Below are 19,676 nucleotides of genomic sequence, written 5' to 3'. Positions count from 1 at the left end.
ATCCCCCATCTTGTAGATGCTACAACTTCAGCTCAAACCAATATATGCTTAGTGATTTTTTTTTTTTTTTTTTACAAAAATATGTAGAATACATATTGGCCTAAACTGAGGGGAAAAAAAAATATAGTTTGTTATATATTTTCAGGGGATATTATAGCAAAAAAGTGAAAAAAAGCATTTTTTTGAAAATTGTTGCTCTTTTATAGCGCAAAATAAAAAAAGCAGAGGTGATCAAATACCACCAAAGGCTAGTTCTATTTGTGGGAAAAAAAAAAAAAAAAAACGTCAATTTTGTTTGGGTACAACGTCGCACAACAACGCAATTGTCAGTTAAAGCGACGCAGTGCCGAATCGCATAAAGTGCTCTGGTCAGGAAGGGGGTAAATCCTTCCGGGGCTGAAGTGGTTAAGTAGTCCCAAAGAGATACATTCTAGGGCCAAAACTCCATTGGGACAGTTCAAATTTTAGAAGTTATTTCAAAACCCTTTCAGTTTAACCAAAAACGCACCCACAGCCAAACATTACTATTAAAGCACAAACCTTTAATATACATTCCTATCCTATGTACAGAAAGAAGACAAACATGGTATTTTAACAAAATAATTTTATTACCAGATACATTTAGATAAACATTGGAACCCCTTACCAAAAGACCCTTGCCAGGAAAATAGGTGGATATGCACGATAACCCCCAACCACCAGTGTCAGAACCCAAGATGTCCATCTTACAATTGCATACAGAAAAAGTATATCTAGTGGTACTTGGTCACATTCAAACATTCATTTATACAACTTTGCTGAATTTAGACTGTATATGTTCAAAATCCTCAGGATTCCATTGACAAATTTCTTTGAAAACGACTTTTATTAATTAGTCTTAATAGTCCTCTAAAGATTTTATGCAAAGTTGTGGACATTGCCCGTTATGTCTAGGACATCTCCCTCTTGTTACTCCTCCAAACACATTGTTGTATTTTGACTTGGATCTCCCCCATGTTGCTCTCCACATTTTTCTTTGCTATGTCCAGCAATTCATTCATCATAGAGGTGTCATAGGAAGGAACACGTGCAGCATACTTCTTGCTTAGTCTGTATAGGTTTAAAGCCTCTAAAAGAAACATGCATCAGATTGTGTAATGAAATAAAGAACAATGGAAATATCAATGAGATTTTTATATAAAAAATTCTCCGGTATCTTTCAAAACAGGCCTGCATATAGTTTGACAACCTTATGTTTTTATGAAATATTTATAGTTTATTCACAAGAAAGCCTACATTTCTGTGCTTTAGTTCAGTTCATGTCAAAAGGGAACAAAAATGGAATGTTGCAATAGTAACCATGACGACAATGCATTTCAGGAGTGTGTCCCCCTTCATCAAGGCTTGATAAAGGGGGATACACACCCGAAACACGTTGTTACTGATAAGACACCAAGCTGTTCTGTGTCATCTGGCAGCTCTGCCTTTGTTCTCCTAGTAGCCATTGGCTTCCATTCACTATGAGCAAAGCTGATCCATCCAGTCCGTCCCAAGCGGAGAGTGTGATCCTCTCAAGCTTTATCCTGTCCTACATCTCCTGCCTGTGCAACTTGGTGGCCACTCTCTACTCCATTATCCTGCACTGACAGGTGTGGGGGCATGGGCTGCTCTATCCTGGATCATTGCTGATTGGCACATGGAATGCCAACTTATACACAGAGGACTTATTTACTTCATGGTCTCCAGATATCGCTGATATGCCCCTTATACAAGGATGGACAAAACACCCCCCTGTTCAGTTCACAGCAGAACTACTGTACAGGGGAAATGTTCTAACCTGAATGGCGAACCCCATTGAAGTCTGAGGGGACCCAAGCAAGATAAATCAAATATGCAAGTAATTAGCCATAAAAAGGGGTATGGGGATCCAGGTACTGCCCCTGTTTTTTTTTTTTTTTTTTTACCTTTTTTTCAGGAGCAGTGATTTTGATGCTTAACGTGCAACAATAAAAAAAAAAAAAAAAAATTAAATAGTGCCTGGGGGGTCCACTAAATGTGCCTATAAAGTGGCGCAACTGTAGCATACATAAAACATGCCGCAGCAAAAATGATTTTTTTTTTTTTTAAGAAAAAGGGAATTAGGACAAACAGTCAAATCCGATTTAAAAAAAAAAAAATAATAAATATATATATATAGATGTACCCGATACTGATTAACATGGGGGCAGAATCTGGGCCCCCCCCCCTTGTTGTGCTGACAGCCCAATACAAAAAGACTTTTGCTGGCTGAGATGTAAACATCAATAGGAGGCGTCACCCATCAGAGTAGGGCAAGTACAGACCTACAAGTAAGGGGGTGGAGGATACATTTTTCTGCTAGTCTGATTGGAGATGTCACTGCCACCTCTCTGCCTCATCCAATCAGAGTATGTTTTGCAAGAATGCCAAAGAGATCTCTAAATGATGAATGTGCCGAGTGGCCAATCTTAATTTCATGATGCAACAGGGCAGCCTCTCGGCATGGGACAAAGGAGCCAGCAGTGATCATAGTAGTAGCCAGTGGTGGCTGGTGCTCAATCTTCTTTGGGGGGAAAAGACACAGCTAGACACAAACCACCCCCCCAACACTTGCCGCTTACCCCTGTCGCTCCATCACTTACCTGTTGCTTGCCAGGCCCCTTTGCCAGCCCCACACTTACCCCATTCAGGTCGCAGCTCCCCCACATCTCTTCTCGAGTCCAATCAGTTGTGTCCCCTCCCAGCCAATTAGGACTTATGACACCCGTCCAATTGGGTCTCAGGATCCACTCTGATTGGCCGGACGGAGAAACGGGAAGAAATCTGAATATCGTCACACTTTTTGAAAAACACACACACGTGTCTGGTGCCCTGCATGTAGATTAGGGGCCGGGTGCATAGATTAGGGGGATGGCGCTCCAGCACGAGTGGCCACCACTGGTAGTAGTGGTGTCTACTACAGTGATTTCCATCTTCTAAAGCGATCAGACGGGTATGACATATACAGAATTGCATTGGTCCAAGCTGGAATTATGTAAGAATATCCATACCTGGAATGCAGCCTATAGCATCCACCAAGCTCATAATACAGAGAGAGAGAGACAACTCCATGAATACACAAGTCTTATTACAGGACTTTCCTCTGTAAACTCACCTCCACAAGTCTGGGTGTTGAACAGAGGAAAGTGCATCACATCGGGCGTCTCATATCCATCTCCTTCAAAGACGTAGCAGCTTTTAGTTGGAGGGTACTCATAATGTTCTTTGGTATTTACTGGAAAGGGAATCCGGTGATCCTCACAGTATTCAGCTGTTCTTTTCACAGTCTAAAGGAAAAAAAAAACCCACGACATTAAAATGAACCCATTGTACTCAAATAGCAAATAATGGAACAAGCCTAGGTTCAGTTCATCAAAATTCAGTGAACCCCATTGAACCCTTATGGTAGGCTATGCTCTACAGCCGTGGCCAAAAAAAAAAACTTTTGGGATTGACAATTTTCAAAGTTTGTTGCCTCAGTTTTTATGATGGCAATTTGCAATCTCCAGAATGTTCTAAAGAGCGATAGATAAATTGCAATTGCAAAGTTCCTCTATGAAAATGAACTAAACACTTCAACTGCATTAGTGAAGAAGGCAGGGCTGTATTTAATATTGATTGGACCCTGGGCAAACATCTTGAGCCCCCCTCCATGCAATTTCTCTCTCCACCTGCTCTGAGACATACAATAAATAGCAGTTAGACTCAGTTTACTGAATCAGATCAGGCAGCAATTGCAATTGGTTGCCAGACGTTATAGAGTATCATTACTGCTCACTGATTGGTTGCTAGAGGTTACTGCATATCCTTACCACTTAATGATTGGTTGCAAGAGGCTAGTGCACATCATTACTACTCACTGATTAGTTATTTAAGTGTATAGCACATGTCCTCACTGCCTGCACACCATGGACTGGGGAGGTGAGGGGACCCATCAATAGGCAAAAAACTCCTAGGACTCCTGGGATCAATGGCAATGCTGGGGGGTTGATGGGATCAGCGGTGGGGGTGGGATTAGCTAGGAGGCAGTACACTGTGGCAAATTCTGAATAATGTAAATAAAGCTGGAAATCTTTGGCAAGTATATAGTGGGCGATTGTACACTGACCACCAATGTAATGGGAAATTTACACTGACCACCAATGTGAGGGGGAATGTGCACTGATCACCATGTAATGGGGGATTATATGCCATCCACCAATATAAAGAGGTATTTCTACAGACACCAATGCAATAGGAGCATTTACACCAACCAATGTAAGGAGGGATATACAATGACCTTCATGTAAAGGTGACACTTCTGCACCGACCACTAATGTTAGGGGGGCTTTACACTGACCACTAGTGTAAGGTCAATTCTGCACTTACCAATGTAAATGAAATGTAAATTGAGCACCAATGTAATTTACACTGACAACCAATGTAATGGGGGATTTTACATCAACAACCCATAAAGGGGATTTCTACACTGGCCACCAATGTAATGGGAGGGGGATTTAAACTCACCACCAATTTAAAGGGGCTTCTGCATGGACTAACAATGTAAAGGATGATTTAAAAAAAAAAACACCTGACCACAAATGCAAGCTTGGATTTTTTTTTACAGATTAACAATATGAAGAGGAGTTTCTACAGTGACCACTAATGTAATGGGGATTTACACCGACCACTAATGTACTGTAATAAGAGCATTCACAGTAACCACCAATGTAAGGAAGGATTTACACTGACCACCAATGTGAATGAAAGGATTGCATAGTGTGTTGGAAATCCATGCAAAATCGCTTTCCTGACACCACAGAAATGTGCTGCCCTTTAGCAGATACACAGCAGTTCCATTAATTGTTAATGATGCCCTCACACATCGGCTGAGATGTGTGTATTCACATGGAAAAAAAAAAAAAAAAAAAAAAAAAAAAGGGAAGGTTCAACACCAAATGACAATTCTCAAACAAATGAAACTGGAGAATGGCGAGTTGCATCGAATGACCATAAAATGTGGTTACCTCGAATGGATCTCCAAGACTGAAGTCAAAAGATAAAATCAGATCTACTTTGCGATGAGGAGGCAACACTAACGGGTACGGAGTATTAATTTCCAAACCGGCATCGACCAGATGGATGCGCTCTTTATTAAGGAGGTCGCTGTTTTTTGGGATTTTATCTGGAATATAAAAATCAATAAAATTACACAAAAAAAAAAAAAGCATTATGGCCACTAGGTGGTGCTGACAATATAGGACCACCACATTAGAGTAACACGGAAAAAAATTAATTCAGATTGTCGGAATTTCAAAAATGTGAAAATCTGAAAAAGAAAAATTAGTAAAATTCAAAATAACTTAAATTATAGGTATTGGAATGTTCTTTCAAATTTGTCTGTTTGTGAACGTAATGAATACAAATTTATCTGCAGTTACAAATTATCCAAATTAACGAAATGCCGCATCTAAACAAAGGGATTATTATTATTATTATTATTAACATTACATTAGTTTAGATAAAGGCATTTGTTATTTCAGATAAATTCATATTCGTTAAGTTAGGAATTATCTGAAGTCACAAATTATCCAGATTAACAAATGCTGCATCTAAACAAAGGGAACAAATTAATACTAAAAAGGTTTTATTAATTGTTAGAACATTACATTAGTTTAGATACAGCATTTGTTATTTCAGATAATTCACATCTAAACTAATAGAATGTTACGTTCTAACAATAAAACCTTTTCAGTATTAATTTGTTCCCTTTGTTTAGATGCGGCATTCGTTATTTCAGATAATTTGTATTCATTATATTGAGACAAAATTTGAATAGAAATTCCAAAACCTATAAATTTATTAGTCATTTCAGATTTTCGAATTTTCAGATTTTTAATGCTTTTGAATGTTCAGGCTTTCAAGTTTCTAAATTTCCCAATTTTTGGAAATTTTCAAACTAAACGCATTTCATGTGTCCAATTTTTCATCCTATGTATGTGAAGGTTTGTCATATCGGCACAGTGGTGAAGTGGCTGGCACTCTTGCCTAGCAGTAAAAAGGGTCGCTGGTTCGAATCCCAACCACGACACTACCTGCTACTACTTGGAGTTTGCATGTTCTCCCTGTGTCTTTGTGGGTTTCCTCCGGGTACTCCGGTTTCCTCCCAAACTCCAAAGACATGCTGGTAGGTAAATTGCCCCTAGTATATGAATGCAAGTTAGGGACCTTAGATTGTAAGCTCCTTGAGGGTAGGGACTGATGTGAATGTACAATGTATATGTAAAGTGCAAGAATAATAAGAGTGAAGCTTTTATACATAGACACTTTAGTCTTACATAAAAATATTCTTAACTGCTTGTTTGTACACACACACACACACACACACACACACACTTCTACACCTGCCGAGATGATCTTAGCCTGGCCAATCAAGATGGCTGAAAATCCAGAGCCCAGTAGAAGCCGGTCAATAAGATCAGCAGCCAGTGTGGGAGCTCCTGGATGCCTGGATATTACATGTCAGATTTTTGTCTTGACTTTGGCTCCCAGTTTTAAAGCTGCCTTGTACCCAGAGAAGCAACTTGCTTGAGGGCATATTCATTTCATACATCCTTGGCTGGGTGTCTCTTGGGTAGGACGACTTTTACTGGGAGTTGCATTTTTTTCTGTTCACCGTAATTGTCTTTTTGGAAATCTTTCCTTGTTCTTAAGCAATAGGCTTTTTTTTCCTGCAGCCTCCAACACGTATTTATGATCCTTCTACCATGTGAACAAGTTATCCACATGCTCAGGTAGGGTTTGACATTATGGTAATTAAGAAGAGCATGGCAAAGGGTACACTTTTCATGAGCGTGACCCATTTTATTGTTGCTGCCCAGCACACTCCAGTTTACTCTACAGAGTCTTGAAGAGCATCTTCAGGTCATGGTATAGGAGAACAGCTCTTCCAGCCCCCATAGCTCCTGCCATAGATATAGTTCTCATGAGCAGAGATACTCCTCCCCCGATCACTCATTCCAACCAAGAGGCAAGAAATGCTGGGCCTGCAGTGCTGATCCTTTACCAGATAAGCTCATGTAAACTGCTTCCAGAGCCTCTTTAGGGACAGACTGAGCGTCAACAAATCATGTCAAAAAAAAAAAAAAAAAAGTAATTCAAGAGTTGCTGTTGGAACGCTCTACTCACTTAAAGTTAACACAGCCACTTCAAAACATTCTAGACATAGGTCCAGTGACTAGTTCAGAGCATCTCATGAAACTCCTTTAACCAAGGAGTTTCCAGTCACCTCTCCAAGAGACATTAAAGTTCTACACAGAGGGTTCATTTGACCAAAATGTCCACCCCTACTGCACATTCAGCCCTTCCTGATACAGAGGAGAATCAGTTTGATTCCTTGGAGTTGAAACAGGACTTTTCAGGCTTTGAATTTGATGGCTCAGCCATACATTAAACCAATGAAGCAGGCCCTGGAATGAAGGAGGCAGAACCCCCACCCATAACATTAAAAACCTACTTTCCATTCTTGAAAAAGCAGCCCTCTTTCCCTTTGATGGAAAATAAAGATTTCACTCCTAATGATTGGCAGAAGGTGGATAAGAAGTCAACTCAGTAATTGTTTGCAGAAATTGTATCCTGTAGCAGAAGAGGTTTCCTCCCTGGATAACACCCCAGTAGTGGATGGGGTGGTCATTAGACTGACTAGAAATGTTACACTCCCGATGGAGGATTTAATGTTCTTTCAAGCTGTCCTGGATAGGAGGATTGAGGTAAATCTATGAATGTCATACCAGGCACCTGTAAATCAACTAATCCTTTGACTTTGGTAGCCAATGCGATGAATGTATGAACACAGAATTTGCCATCTCCCAGGATCTTCCCAAGTATCAGGTCACTCATGCCTTAGATGAGCACAAGTTATGGCATACTTCGAGAGGCAGTGATAGACGGCTTTCAGTCAGCTTCCAGACTGATGCTACATTCGGTGATGAATAAAAGGGCATTATGGCTTAGGCCTTGGTTGGCAGACCAATCCTTAAAACAAAGTTGCTGTGAATTGCCTTTCGATGGCAAGTTTCTCTTTGGCCAGAAATTGGATGTGGCAATCTCCAGGGTGATAGAGGAAGTCAGCCCAACTTCCACAGGACAAAAAGGTCAAGGCACCAGTGGGTTTGCCTGACAGAAGCTCCCAGTATCGATTGAGACAGGGCCTTTTTGGCAAAATAGATATCAAATAAGTGTGGAATGACACAGGCTATCCTTTTAAAAGACTCAGAGGCAAAGGTTGACCACAGTTCCAGACTCACTGAAGTCTTTTTGATGGGTGGCCACCCCGAACGAGCGCAGTAGGAGCCAGGTTGACCAAATTTGCAAATGGTATGGGCGACCCGTTGTCAGGATCTGTGGGCACTTTCCACCCATTTCTTGGTGTCCCTCCAGAACAGAGCATGCATTAAGACCTAACTAAGATATCTTCTCAATGTTCTGTGGTTGCAAAAGTTCCAGTGCCCTGTTTGCACAGGTTTACAGGATTTTACCCTTTTTCTTATACAGAATAAAGACAAGAGAATGAAGGCCTGTGGCAGACCTAAAGAAATTCAATGGTTTCATTTCGGGTAGAAAAGTTTAAAGCTTAACATACAAATCATTCAAGAGATCCAGCCAGGTGATTAAATAGTTTGGTAGATCTACAAGACCCCCTACCTCCACATTCATATACTTGTCTCATTCCAGATGTTTCTCTGGTTTTCTGGGGAGAAGAGCATTTTCAGTTTGTTCACCTTTCAGGCTCTACATTTCACCAGAGCCTTTACAAAAAAAGTAATATGCCAAAGAAAGCTGTGCTAGTTACCATATTAACAAAAAAGTGAATTATATATGCAGAAATAAGTTAGTATAAAAACATGAAAAAAGTAATATACAGTAAAAAGAAGTGTCCATAAAAGCAAACAGGTGAGCGGACCATATATGAGTAAAGGCACCTTGATCACTGACTGCTGCATAAAAACTTCCAATCCATTGTGTAAATAAGATCCACCACCATGTGAAGTAATTAAATACAACTCTTAACAGATCGACTGGACCATTAAATTAGAAAAAAAAAAAAAAAGTCATAAGAATTTTGCATAACCGGAACAGAAGCAATTCCATAAACCAGGTCAGCAGCTCCCAGCATCAAGGTCACCAGTGAGAAAGTACCATACAAACCTTGCATAGTGAAGTATTGTAATGTTCCTTGAATAAATGGACTAAGTTCAGCTTCAATATACTGTAGCAATAAAACAAGATCAACCCATACATCCAGATCAAATCCTTTAGCAGGCTGGTGGTTTAAATATAAATAGCAAGATGCTGAGTCCGGCCAACTAGAAGCACAGACCCCTGCCATCATGTAATGTCAGACAGGCCACACCAACTTTTTTTTGTAAAAAGGTGCCAATTGCAGTTCTGGCCCCACTCAGGGAACAGGGCCTTCAGATTCATCACTACTTGAATGACATCCAGTTGTTGGCACAGAAGCAAGACCAACTATTAGTTAAAAATGGAAATTCTTCTGGCAAACCTGAGGAGCTTTGGCTGGACAGTTAAGGCCAAACCTGCAGATGACCCATCTAGGGGCTTAGATCGACATCCAGGTGGCTACATTTTCAACAGAAGTTACCAGTAATCAAGGAGAGATTCCAGGAGGGTGAGGTCTTCATTGGTAAGGAATCTCCTGGGGACGGTGTCATTGTATATCCTGATGCTACCCCGGGGCCAATACTCAGCTTATCAGAAACTCCTCACAGTTGCACAAAATTCTCTGGTGTGGAGAATGGCAGGTGACCCTCACTCAGTCCTGACTGCTAGGGCCAGAACCCTGGACTATTGTTACTACTGATGCCATGTATGTATGTATGTATGTATGTATGTATGTATGTATGTATGTACACACATAGTGCATTCACATCAGTCCCTGTCCTCAGGGAGCTTACAATCTAAGGTCCCTAACTCACATTCATACAGTAGGACCAATTTAGATAGTCTATTAATCTATCGCCATGTCTTTGGAATGTGGGAGGAAACCGGAGTACCTGGGAGGAAAGCCCCACAGGCACAGGGAGAACATGCAAACTCCAGGTAGGTAGGGTTGTGGTTGGGATACAAACTGGCGACCCTAGGGCTGCTAGGCAGAAATGCCAACCTCTTCACCACTGTGTTGCCCAGGTTGGATGCCTCCTATGACCATCTCAAAGTGCAAGGCAAGAATAGTTGGTGCCCATTTTTGTAGAAGTCTGAGCATCATTTATGGCACCATCTGAATTGTTGCCTCACATTCAGGGTCACCCAGTGACAATGTATGGACAATAGAGCAGCAGTGTCATACATTCAGAGGCAAAGGGGGACCCACGGTGGATCCCTACTCAGGGAGTTAGAACCGAGCTCTGGCCAAAGAAAATTTCCAGGATTAAAAGAAGTACATTTCAAAAACAGTGAGACAGACAGTCTTTCCAGATCCCAGTGAGTGGTTCCTTCATCAAGTAGCCTTTGTTCAGATCACCTGAACTTAGGACCTTCCACAACTGGACCAGTTTGAACCCAAAACCAGCCCTGAAGTCCCAAGGTTCCCCTCTTGTTATCCTTAACCACTAGGAGTAGATGCTCTCAACTCACTCTTGGGCTTGTTACCTGGCATACACTCCTCTCCCCCCCCCCCCCCCCCCCTCCCCCCGTGGTTAACCTTGAAGTTCCTGGTTAGGCTGTCAGGATAGAGGCTTACAGTGATAGCAATCTTGTCCTTAAAACACTTCCTGATTTAGAGAACTTTTTTTTTTTTTTTTTTACAATGTCACACATATGCTCACCTTCGCATTTGTAGAGGAAATTGTTTGTCGTTCCCCATTCCCATGCGGCAAAACAAAATACAATGTTCTTCATCACTTTAGCATTATCATAGACACCTAGAGAAGAGAAAAACATTTTCAAGAAACAACCTGTGACAGTTGCGAGGACAGACCAAAAAAGAGCGATACCAAATTTAACACACCTGCAACCTTGTAATACCAATGAGTCACATGACACCAGGGAGGGAAAGTGGCTAATTGGGCCCAATTTGGACATTTTCACTTACGGGTGTACTAACTTTTGTTGCCAGTGGTTTAGACATTAAGGGCTGTGTGTCGAGTTATTTTGAGGGGACAGCAAATTGAGGCCGAATTCACCGATATGCATTTTTAGTGCTTTTTGAAGATTCACACTACAGTCCATGTAACATGGTTTCCTATGGAACAGGTTCTGTAGTGCAAAATGCATAGGTGTGAATCCAGCCTTACACAGTTATACAAGCTGTACATTCACTACTTTACATTGTAGTAAAGTGTCATTTCTTCAGTGTTGTCACATGAAAAGATGGAATAAAATATTTAGATAAATGTGAGGGATGTACTCGCTTGTGAGATTTTATGAGAGATTACATACAGTAGATATACTGTAGGGTGTGATTGGAGATAAATCTGATCCATGGCATTATGTTGGATGTATACACCTAAACCAGATAATTAAGGAATCTGCGGTGTTATTTCTGGATAGAACAGGATAACATTATCACCTCATCTTATGAATTGGATCGCCTGCATTACATACCTCCTACAACATCGAACCAGGATTTTTTTGGAATCACTATGATAAAGTAAAACAAGATTTCATCAATATCACCCCAAAACATAATATGTACAGAAGAACAATCAGACATTTTCCTGCAGAAATGTATTTCTCAAATAATGAAACCCTTATCAAATGTCACATGAAGATTAATGGGGGGCGTGGTCTGGCCATGAATGTAAATGGCCACTAAACATGGAGCTCTGTCCAGGATCATCTCTCTCCAGCAACCTGAGCTGTGATAGACGACCCCCCCCCTCTCACACAGCAGCATTGTAAAAAAAAAAAAAAAAAAAAAAAAAAAAAAAAAGCACAACCACCCTGTACAACCCAAGAGGTTGATTGATTTCTTTCCTGACTTTGGCAGAGAGGAAGCACAAGATGGTGGGGAGGACAACATGGAGCATACCCTCTTCACTTGTGGACAATATCCCTCCTCTGCACCTGCCAGCTCCAGTATAGACCAACAAAGAGGAGCCCCAGAAATCACATAAGAGACCTGCAACCTCCTACAGTATCTTCTCGCTAAGGCTCTCTAATGCCTCACACTTTATTGCCAAAAGTATTGTGACACCCCTACAAATGATTGGAGTCGGGTGTTCCAATCACCTCCATGGCCACAGATGTATAAAATCAAGCACCTAGGCATGCAGATGGCTTCTACAAACATTCGTGAAAGAATAGGTCGCTCTCAGGAGCTCAGTGAATTCAAGAGTAGAACCGTGATAGACTTTTTGCAAAGTGACAACCCATCCATGAAATTTCCCAACTGCCAACTATTCAACGGTCAACTGTTAGTGGTATTAGAAACAAAGTGGAAGCAACTGGGAACAGCAGCAATGAAGTGGTAGGCCACGTAAAAATGATAGAGCGGGGTCAGCACATGCTGAAGCTCACAATGCACAGAAGTTGCCAACTGTCTGCAGAGTCAATAGCTACAGACCTCCAAACTTTGTGTGAGCTTCAGATTACAGAGAGCTTCATGGAATGGGTTTCCATGGCCGAGCAACTACATCCAAGCCTTACATCACCAAGTGCAATGCAAAGCGTTGGATGCAGTGGTGTAAAGCACACCGCCACTGGACTCTAGAGCAGTGGAGACGTGTTTTCTGGTTTGATGAATTACGCTCCTCTGTCTGGCAATCCAATGGCCATGTCTGGGTTTGGCAGTTGCCAAGAGGATGGTACTTGCCTGACTGCATTGTACCAAGTGTAAATGGTGTGTGGTTGTCTTTCAGGGGTTGGGCTTGGCCCCTTCGTTCCAGTGAAAGGAATGCATAAGGCATCCTACCAAGACATTTTGAACAATTTCATTCTCCCAACTTTGTGGGAACAGTTTGGGGACGGCCCCATCCTGTTCCATCATGACTGTGCACAAAGCAAGGTCCATAAAGACATGGATGAGCGAGTATGGGATGGAGGAACTTGACTGGCCTGCACAGACTCCTAACCTCAGCCTGATCAAACAACTCTGGGATGAATTGGAGCGGAGACCATGAGCCAGGCCTTCTTGCCAAACATCAGCGCCTGACCTTACAAAATGCTCTTCTGGAAGAAGGGTCAAACATTACCATAGACACTCCTAAACCTTGTGGACAGCCTTCCCAAAAGAGTTGAAGCTGTTATAGCTGCAAAAGGTGGGCCAACATTTACTATAATGAATGCCAGTTAATGCAGATTACCATTTAGTTTGTTATCAATCATATGTTATATATCTAGCAAATAGGGTTGCCACCTTTTCTTCAAACCAAACCGAACACTTTAGCAGCACACTGCATTTTTTATCCTAAAAGGGGAACACTGGACTCTGAGCAGAAACCCCCTTACAGTTCAGTTCCCTTTCTACATCAAAGCCCACCACAGAAGACCCAGCATTCCCCCTTAAGTCATGGTTCCCCTTACATCAGAGTCCACAGAGCACTCCTTACATCCGAGCCCCCCTTACCTTAGTGTATGGATTTGCTTGGAGGCAGGATTGAGAAGGGGGGGGTCCTACGCACTTAATGGTTGTGGTACTTGGTTAGTTGGAGAGCATAGGTGTATGCAACCTGGGTAGCAGAGGGAATCAGCACTGCACTGGGGGATTGGGGTGTGCCCAGGGACACCAGAGTTTGGGGGCCACAGTCTAGTCTGAATAATAGGTCCAGGTTTAAAAACCCGGACTGTCCTGATGAATCCTGGACAGGTGGCAACCCTTCTAGCAATGTAAATGTTGACCAAGCATAGTATAAGACCAAGTTGTTCAAGATCGATAAAAGCAAACATTAAGTCAAATTTTTTTTTGATGGGGCACAATTCCTTCAACACCAAAGATGGGGCATATTTCCCCCCCACAGGCCCTTTGTGTACAAAGTTAAGACCCACCTGAATTCACTGGGCTGATTGTGGCCTCTTCAGTATCAAGAAAAAATCCCATAACGAGGGGAAACCGGGGGTATTAAAAACAGAACTTTGAAGATGCTAAAAATTCAGCTGAAGAGGCAAAAAATATCCTCCTTGTAAAAAAAAAATAAATAAATAAAATAAAAAAGGGGAGGAGAACAATTTGGATGTCAAGTCAATCAGGCACAGATCTGTAAGGCTGAGATTGTCTCCTTCCCATTTGATTTCCACGTTTTTCTACATTTTTACAAGGATGATATCTGTGCTTGATTGACTTCCAAATTCTCCAGATCTCAATCAAATTGAGTCTGAATCATGGAGGCCCCACCTAGTAACACACGGGACTTAAAAAAGGAACTGCTACTGATGGATTGGGGCCAGATACAATAGCAAACCTTCAGAGATCTGGTGGAGTCCATACCTGGATGAGTTATGGTGGGTGGTCATAATGTTATCTATTAGCTTATCAGTGTATGGAAGAAGCTGAAGTCTCCTTACCTTTCTTTATACCAGTAGTAACCCAACTGCAGGTTCCTGGATTAAATGAATGGAAACAAAATCAGTGTAAGCTGTGCATATAACACCAAGAATAAGAGGTATTTGTGTGCGACTCATGGTGCGATAGGTCAAGGGGTAACAAACAAACAACCCACACAACCACTTACTTTTGAAGATTCTCACGCATCTATCTTTTACTGTTAGAAAGAAGAGATAAGGAGGTCAGGGAACAGCATTAGTAGCATAAATCCAGATCTACACACAACTTCTACTGTATATGTAGGTGAATGGAGGAAGAGATCAGAGGAGGAGATCCCGAGGGAGGAAATGAGGTGTGAATGAAGTAGGAGTCAGACCAGCCATACACTAAGGGAATTTTGTTCAAAAGGTTTCATTTTAAGAAAGTTCCATCATCGTTGAAGTGCTTCCAAAAAGATATTTCTCCAGTCATCGAATGTACAAATTAGTATGAATGTTCAAGCAAACGTGCATAAGATCATTCGTTCACAAATCCACTAGTGTATAGCCAGCTTTAGCAGTGCATCAGTCTGATGTGCTCCACACTTCACAGAAGAGTAATCAGCGGTGATATAGAAGCATTGTGACCCTAAAAATAGTAAAGAGCACCGGCTTACAGCAGCCAAGTGACTCCAATACGGTTGGGGAGTTCACATCCAGCAGCTCCCCCAGCTCATTGTAACTGACTGGAAGATAAGGAGCCGCACACCAGCCATGAGCCCAGTCACCATGTATAAAGGATCAGACTGCTGGCTAAAGCTGTGGAAGGGAGAAACATGCTGGGAGGTGTGGCTTTGGGAGGAGACGAGCTGAAGCCAATCCTCTATAAAATGTTGATTGGGCTAACTGGTAGTGTGCTAGAAGACAAGGAGACGCACACTAGCAATCAGCCCAGTCACCATGTACAGAGGATCAGACCTCTAGGACTAAACCCATGGGAGGGTGAAACATGGAGGCTTTAAGAGGTGATAAGCCGCTTGCTAGAACAACCTTTTTCAAGCAGGGTGACCCTGGGGTGCCTTGAGGTTTCTTCAAGTGACTTGGCACAATGCCTAAACGTCCTAAAATTTTCATACAGGCCAGTAGGATGATCAAGCTTGCATTTTAGTTACACAAAGCCACAGGTTTTCATTATGCACCATTATGACCTTCTAGCTGCCGTCATCCTTACAACCGATGACATCATTGTTTGACTCTCATCTGCCTCTCCTTCAGCAGGGAGGTTACAATAGCTAACTGATGTTTAGAAATTGAGGGAGAAGAGAAACCTTGGCATACTAGTCAGTACCAGTGTGCAAAAGCATATTTGATTTGGAAGAATAAATCTTTAACATTAGGTGTCCTATGTGTGAGAATGTTGCTGCAATATGTAGAACTACTAGTTTAGCATTTTACATTTTAGAAGAATGGGGTGCTTCGAGACAGTCTAAATTTTAAAGGGTGCCTTGACTAAAAAAAAAAAAAAAAAAAAAGTTACTTATTGGTAATTTGTTTTCCAGAAGTCTCAGGACAGCATTTGAGATAGTGACTCCGCCCAGCGGACCATGGGAAACACCAACTTCCTCCAGAAGTTGGAAGGGAGGCACCTCCCTACCATACCTCAGTTGTAGAAGAGAACCTCGGGCCCCAGCTGGAACACAAACACATACGTTAGTCACAGCATAGTATATCCAACAATAGGGCGAGATGTTGCTGTCCTGAAAGACTTCTGGAAAACCTGTTACTGTTAAGTCCAAATTGGTTTTTCCCAAGGTGTCTTTCAGGACAGCACCTGAGGGGATAACAGAGACTTAGCCCCTTAGGTCAGGACATCAACTTGCAGGACCTTTCTGCCAAAAGCCTGATCGCTGGCAGATGTGAGGTCCAGCCTGTAATGTTTTATGAAGGTGTGAAAACTTGACCACGTTGCCGCCTTGCAAATATGTTCAGGGGTGGCACCAGCTCTGCCCAAGTGGCCGCCAGTGCTCTGTTTGAGTGTGCACAAACTCCTGTTGGTGGAGATAATTTCAGCCACTTCGCTAAATAAACTGTAGAAGCCTGGCAACCAAAAGCACAAATAGTGAATCGGAATGTCTAAAGAGCTTTGTCCTTTCCAGGTAACAAAGTCTTTGACACTCAACATGTGGGGGGGGGGGGAAATTTCTTTCTCCCCTGCTGGGTTCGCTCAGAAGTACACTGTCTTCAGCACAATTCTAGCTACCTTCGGTAAGAATTTGGGGTCTGTCCTTAAAGAACCTTGTCTATTTTTCCACATAGTTCTTCTAATTGAAAGAGCGTTTAGATCACTGATCCTACGTGCAGAGACAGTGGCAATCAGAATCACTGTCTTAAAAGTGAAATATCGGAGAAACGCTTCTTCAGGTTCAAAAGGACTGTTAAAGACTGCAGGACTATTGACAGATCCCATTTAGGAAAAGCCTCAAGTGGTGCTGGTCTAGATCTCATAAGAGCTTTTAAAGAATCTGATTACCAGCGGATTTGAGGCCACAGATCTTTCCAAGAATTGTAAAAATTCCAAAATGGAGACAAGGCTCCCTGGGTCCTGGGCAGAAGAACTACACCATGTATTACAAGCCTTCCAGACCTTAGAATAAATGTCCCTTTACACCTTTTTCCTACTTGACATTAGTGTTGCAATCAACCGGTTGGAAGAGCCCTTGCTTCTTAGGAGCTGCTCCTCAGATACCAGGCTGTGAGTGCCAGATTAACCACCCCTGGATGACTTACCAGGCCTTGTAACAGTAGATCATGCCTGAGGGGCAGATGCCAACATGGTTTGACCGTCATTCTCAAAACGGTTGAAAACCAGGCCCTTTTTGGCCAAAAAGGCGTGATTGGTACCATTTCCTTCTGAATTTTCCTTAATATTAACGGAATTACCTGGAATGGGGGGGGGGGGGGGCATAGCAAAGATGGAATTTCTATGGATACACCAAAGCATCTGTTCCTAGTGAGCCGTTGTGATTCCTCAGGGAAAAGAATGAGAAAACTGAGCATTCTCCTTTGAGGCAAACAGGTCCACTTCCAGCTGCCCCTATTTTTCGACAATCATAGTGAAAACCTCTGGGTTCAGTGACCATTCTGCTTCCTGAATGAGGTGCTCAGGAAATCCGCCACCCTGTTCAGGGTCCCTTTTAGCAAGTGTCCTTCTGCCCACTGAAGAATTTCCATGGCTAGTATTTGGCGTAACTTGCTCCCTTGTACCCCCTGCCTGTATATAAGCCACTGCCGTAGCATTGTCCATTAGTTTCTGAACATGCTGAGAGTGAAGATCCTGAGCAAAAGCCTTTAGAGATAAGGCGATGGCCTCGAGCTCTCCAGTTTGAGGACCTTGTTGCCTCCTTGGACCAGATCCCCTTAGTAAAACGCCTAAGTGGACCCCCAACCCCAGGAGCTGGCATCAATTGTCAGTCTTCTCTACCGCAAAAGCCCAGACTAAACCTTTTGTTAAGATATACTGTCTCTTCCACCACCATAGTGATCTTTTCACCAGAGTTGGAATTTTTACCTCCATCTCTAGGGATTCCAATTTGTGATCCCATGATCTTAGGAGAAAAGCCTGCAGGTACCTGAAGCGTAGCCTTACCCACTGAACGGCCAGCATTGATGAAGTCAGAACAAAGCTGACATTACCTGTCTTACCGTCAGCCGCAGGTTGGTCTGCAGTACCGACATTGTATCATGAATCCTGTCCCTCTAAAAAGGAAGATATATCTTTTGTTCCACAAAATTGATTAGATACTGAATCTCCTGAGATGGGTCTAGGGAAGATTTTTTTAAAATCCATCCCAGAGAATCCAGGTGGCTGCGTGCTTTGCCTAAATTGCTTTGCAATTCCTCCTTTGAGAGGGCAAAAAATAGCAGATCGTATAAATAAGGAATTACTGCGATTCCCTGAAGACAAAGCGGAGCTAAGGCTTCTGCCATAACTTTGGTGAGAATTCAGGGTGAAGATGACAGACTGAAGGGTAAGGCCCTGAACTGTAGATGATAAATTACACCTTCCATCCCCCCAGTCCCAGAGGTATCTCAGGTTGGCAGGAAATATGCAGGTATGCATCCTTTAAATCTATTGACGCCATAAAGCAACCTGGCGTAAATAGATTTGACTGAGAAAATTGAGTCCATCTTGAACTTCCTATATTTGATGGATTCCTTTAGAGGCTTTAGATTAAGGATCAACCCAAATTTTCCTGTTGATTTTCTTTTCTTACCAGGAAGACATGAGAATAGAACCCCTGCTGTCATTCTTTTAGTGGCACTTGGATTACTACACCCTGCTGCACCAGTTCCTCTAGAGAGGACTTCATGGCTAGGGCCCTTAATGGATCTCGTGGGGCATTGGTTATCAAAAACCTTCTTGGGGGGGCTCTGGGTAAACTCGAGAGAGTGGTCAGAACAGATTTGAAGTTATCCCTGACCACTGTGGAAGAAACTCTTGTAGTCTTCCACCCACCGGGACGAGTCATTGCGATTTTTCTGCCTGTGCAGGAGGACAGAAGAGCATTCCGCCTTTATCCTTTGCCTTTTGTGCAGACCAATTTTTCCTTCTCCCCTGAAACTTGCTCCTAAGCTTTTTAAGGTCGAAAAAAAAAAAGGGTTTTGGGACCTGCTTTTTCCTTTGACCGGGAAGGACCTCTTTATATTGGCAGTCCTGTCGAATATTATCTAGATGAGGGCCAAAAAGAAGGTCACCCAAAAAAGGGAATCCCACAAATCTTGCTTTTTGATGCCGCGTCACCTGGCCAGGTCTTTAGCTATAGAGCTCTTGCACAATTTGTCAAAGCTGCTGATCTAGCTGACAATTGCTTCAGCCGAAGCATCTGCAATATAAAACAGCCGAGATCAGGGTAGGAAAAGAATATAAAATCTGTTTAGGGTAATCTGCCACTATATGCAATTTTAGCTGGTTAACCCAAAATTTTAGATTCCTAACTACACATGTTGTGGCCATTACTGGCTTTAACTTGCTCATGACTGATTGCCATGATCTCTTGAGCAAACGATCCATGCGTTTGTCCATTGGATCTTTTAGAACCCCCATGTCTTCAAAAGACAGGTCTGTGGACCTTAAGACCTGGGAGTAGGCCGCATCCAACCTGGGCACCTTGTTCCACATTGCC

At 42.3% G+C, this 19,676-nt stretch overlaps 1 protein-coding gene across 1 annotated transcript; it reads right to left on the bottom strand.

The window, feature by feature from the left end:
- Positions 1-924: 924 nt before the first annotated feature.
- On the bottom strand, positions 925-18,095 carry LOC141124102 (cytosolic phospholipase A2 gamma-like). Its single transcript, XM_073612186.1, has 6 exons — positions 18,062-18,095; positions 16,031-16,183; positions 10,860-10,955; positions 5,043-5,200; positions 3,152-3,323; positions 925-1,108 (listed from the first exon to the last, which is right to left on the bottom strand). Exons 1-6 carry the CDS (start codon positions 18,093-18,095, stop codon positions 930-932), a joined length of 792 nt encoding a protein of 263 aa, XP_073468287.1. The 3' UTR covers positions 925-929.
- Positions 18,096-19,676: the final 1,581 nt, after the last annotated feature.

The sequence above is a fragment of the Aquarana catesbeiana genome, linkage group LG01 (assembly GCF_042186555.1).
Source record: "Aquarana catesbeiana isolate 2022-GZ linkage group LG01, ASM4218655v1, whole genome shotgun sequence".
Classification (NCBI taxonomy): Eukaryota; Metazoa; Chordata; class Amphibia; order Anura; family Ranidae; genus Aquarana; species Aquarana catesbeiana.
The sequence above is the reverse complement of the archived record's forward strand: the minus strand, read 5'-3'. Positions and strand labels throughout refer to the sequence as shown.

Coding starts and splice junctions, on each gene's coding strand:
- LOC141124102 (XM_073612186.1), bottom strand. CDS start 18,095: ATGGGATCACAAATTGGAATCCCTAGAGATGGAG. Junction 10,956..16,030: donor GGAAAACAAATTACCAATAA/GTAACTTTTTTT, acceptor TCTCTTCTCTAG/GTGTCTATGATAATGCTAAA. Junction 5,201..10,859: donor TTTCCTCTACAAATGCGAAG/GTGAGCATATGT, acceptor TTTATATTCCAG/ATAAAATCCCAAAAAACAGC.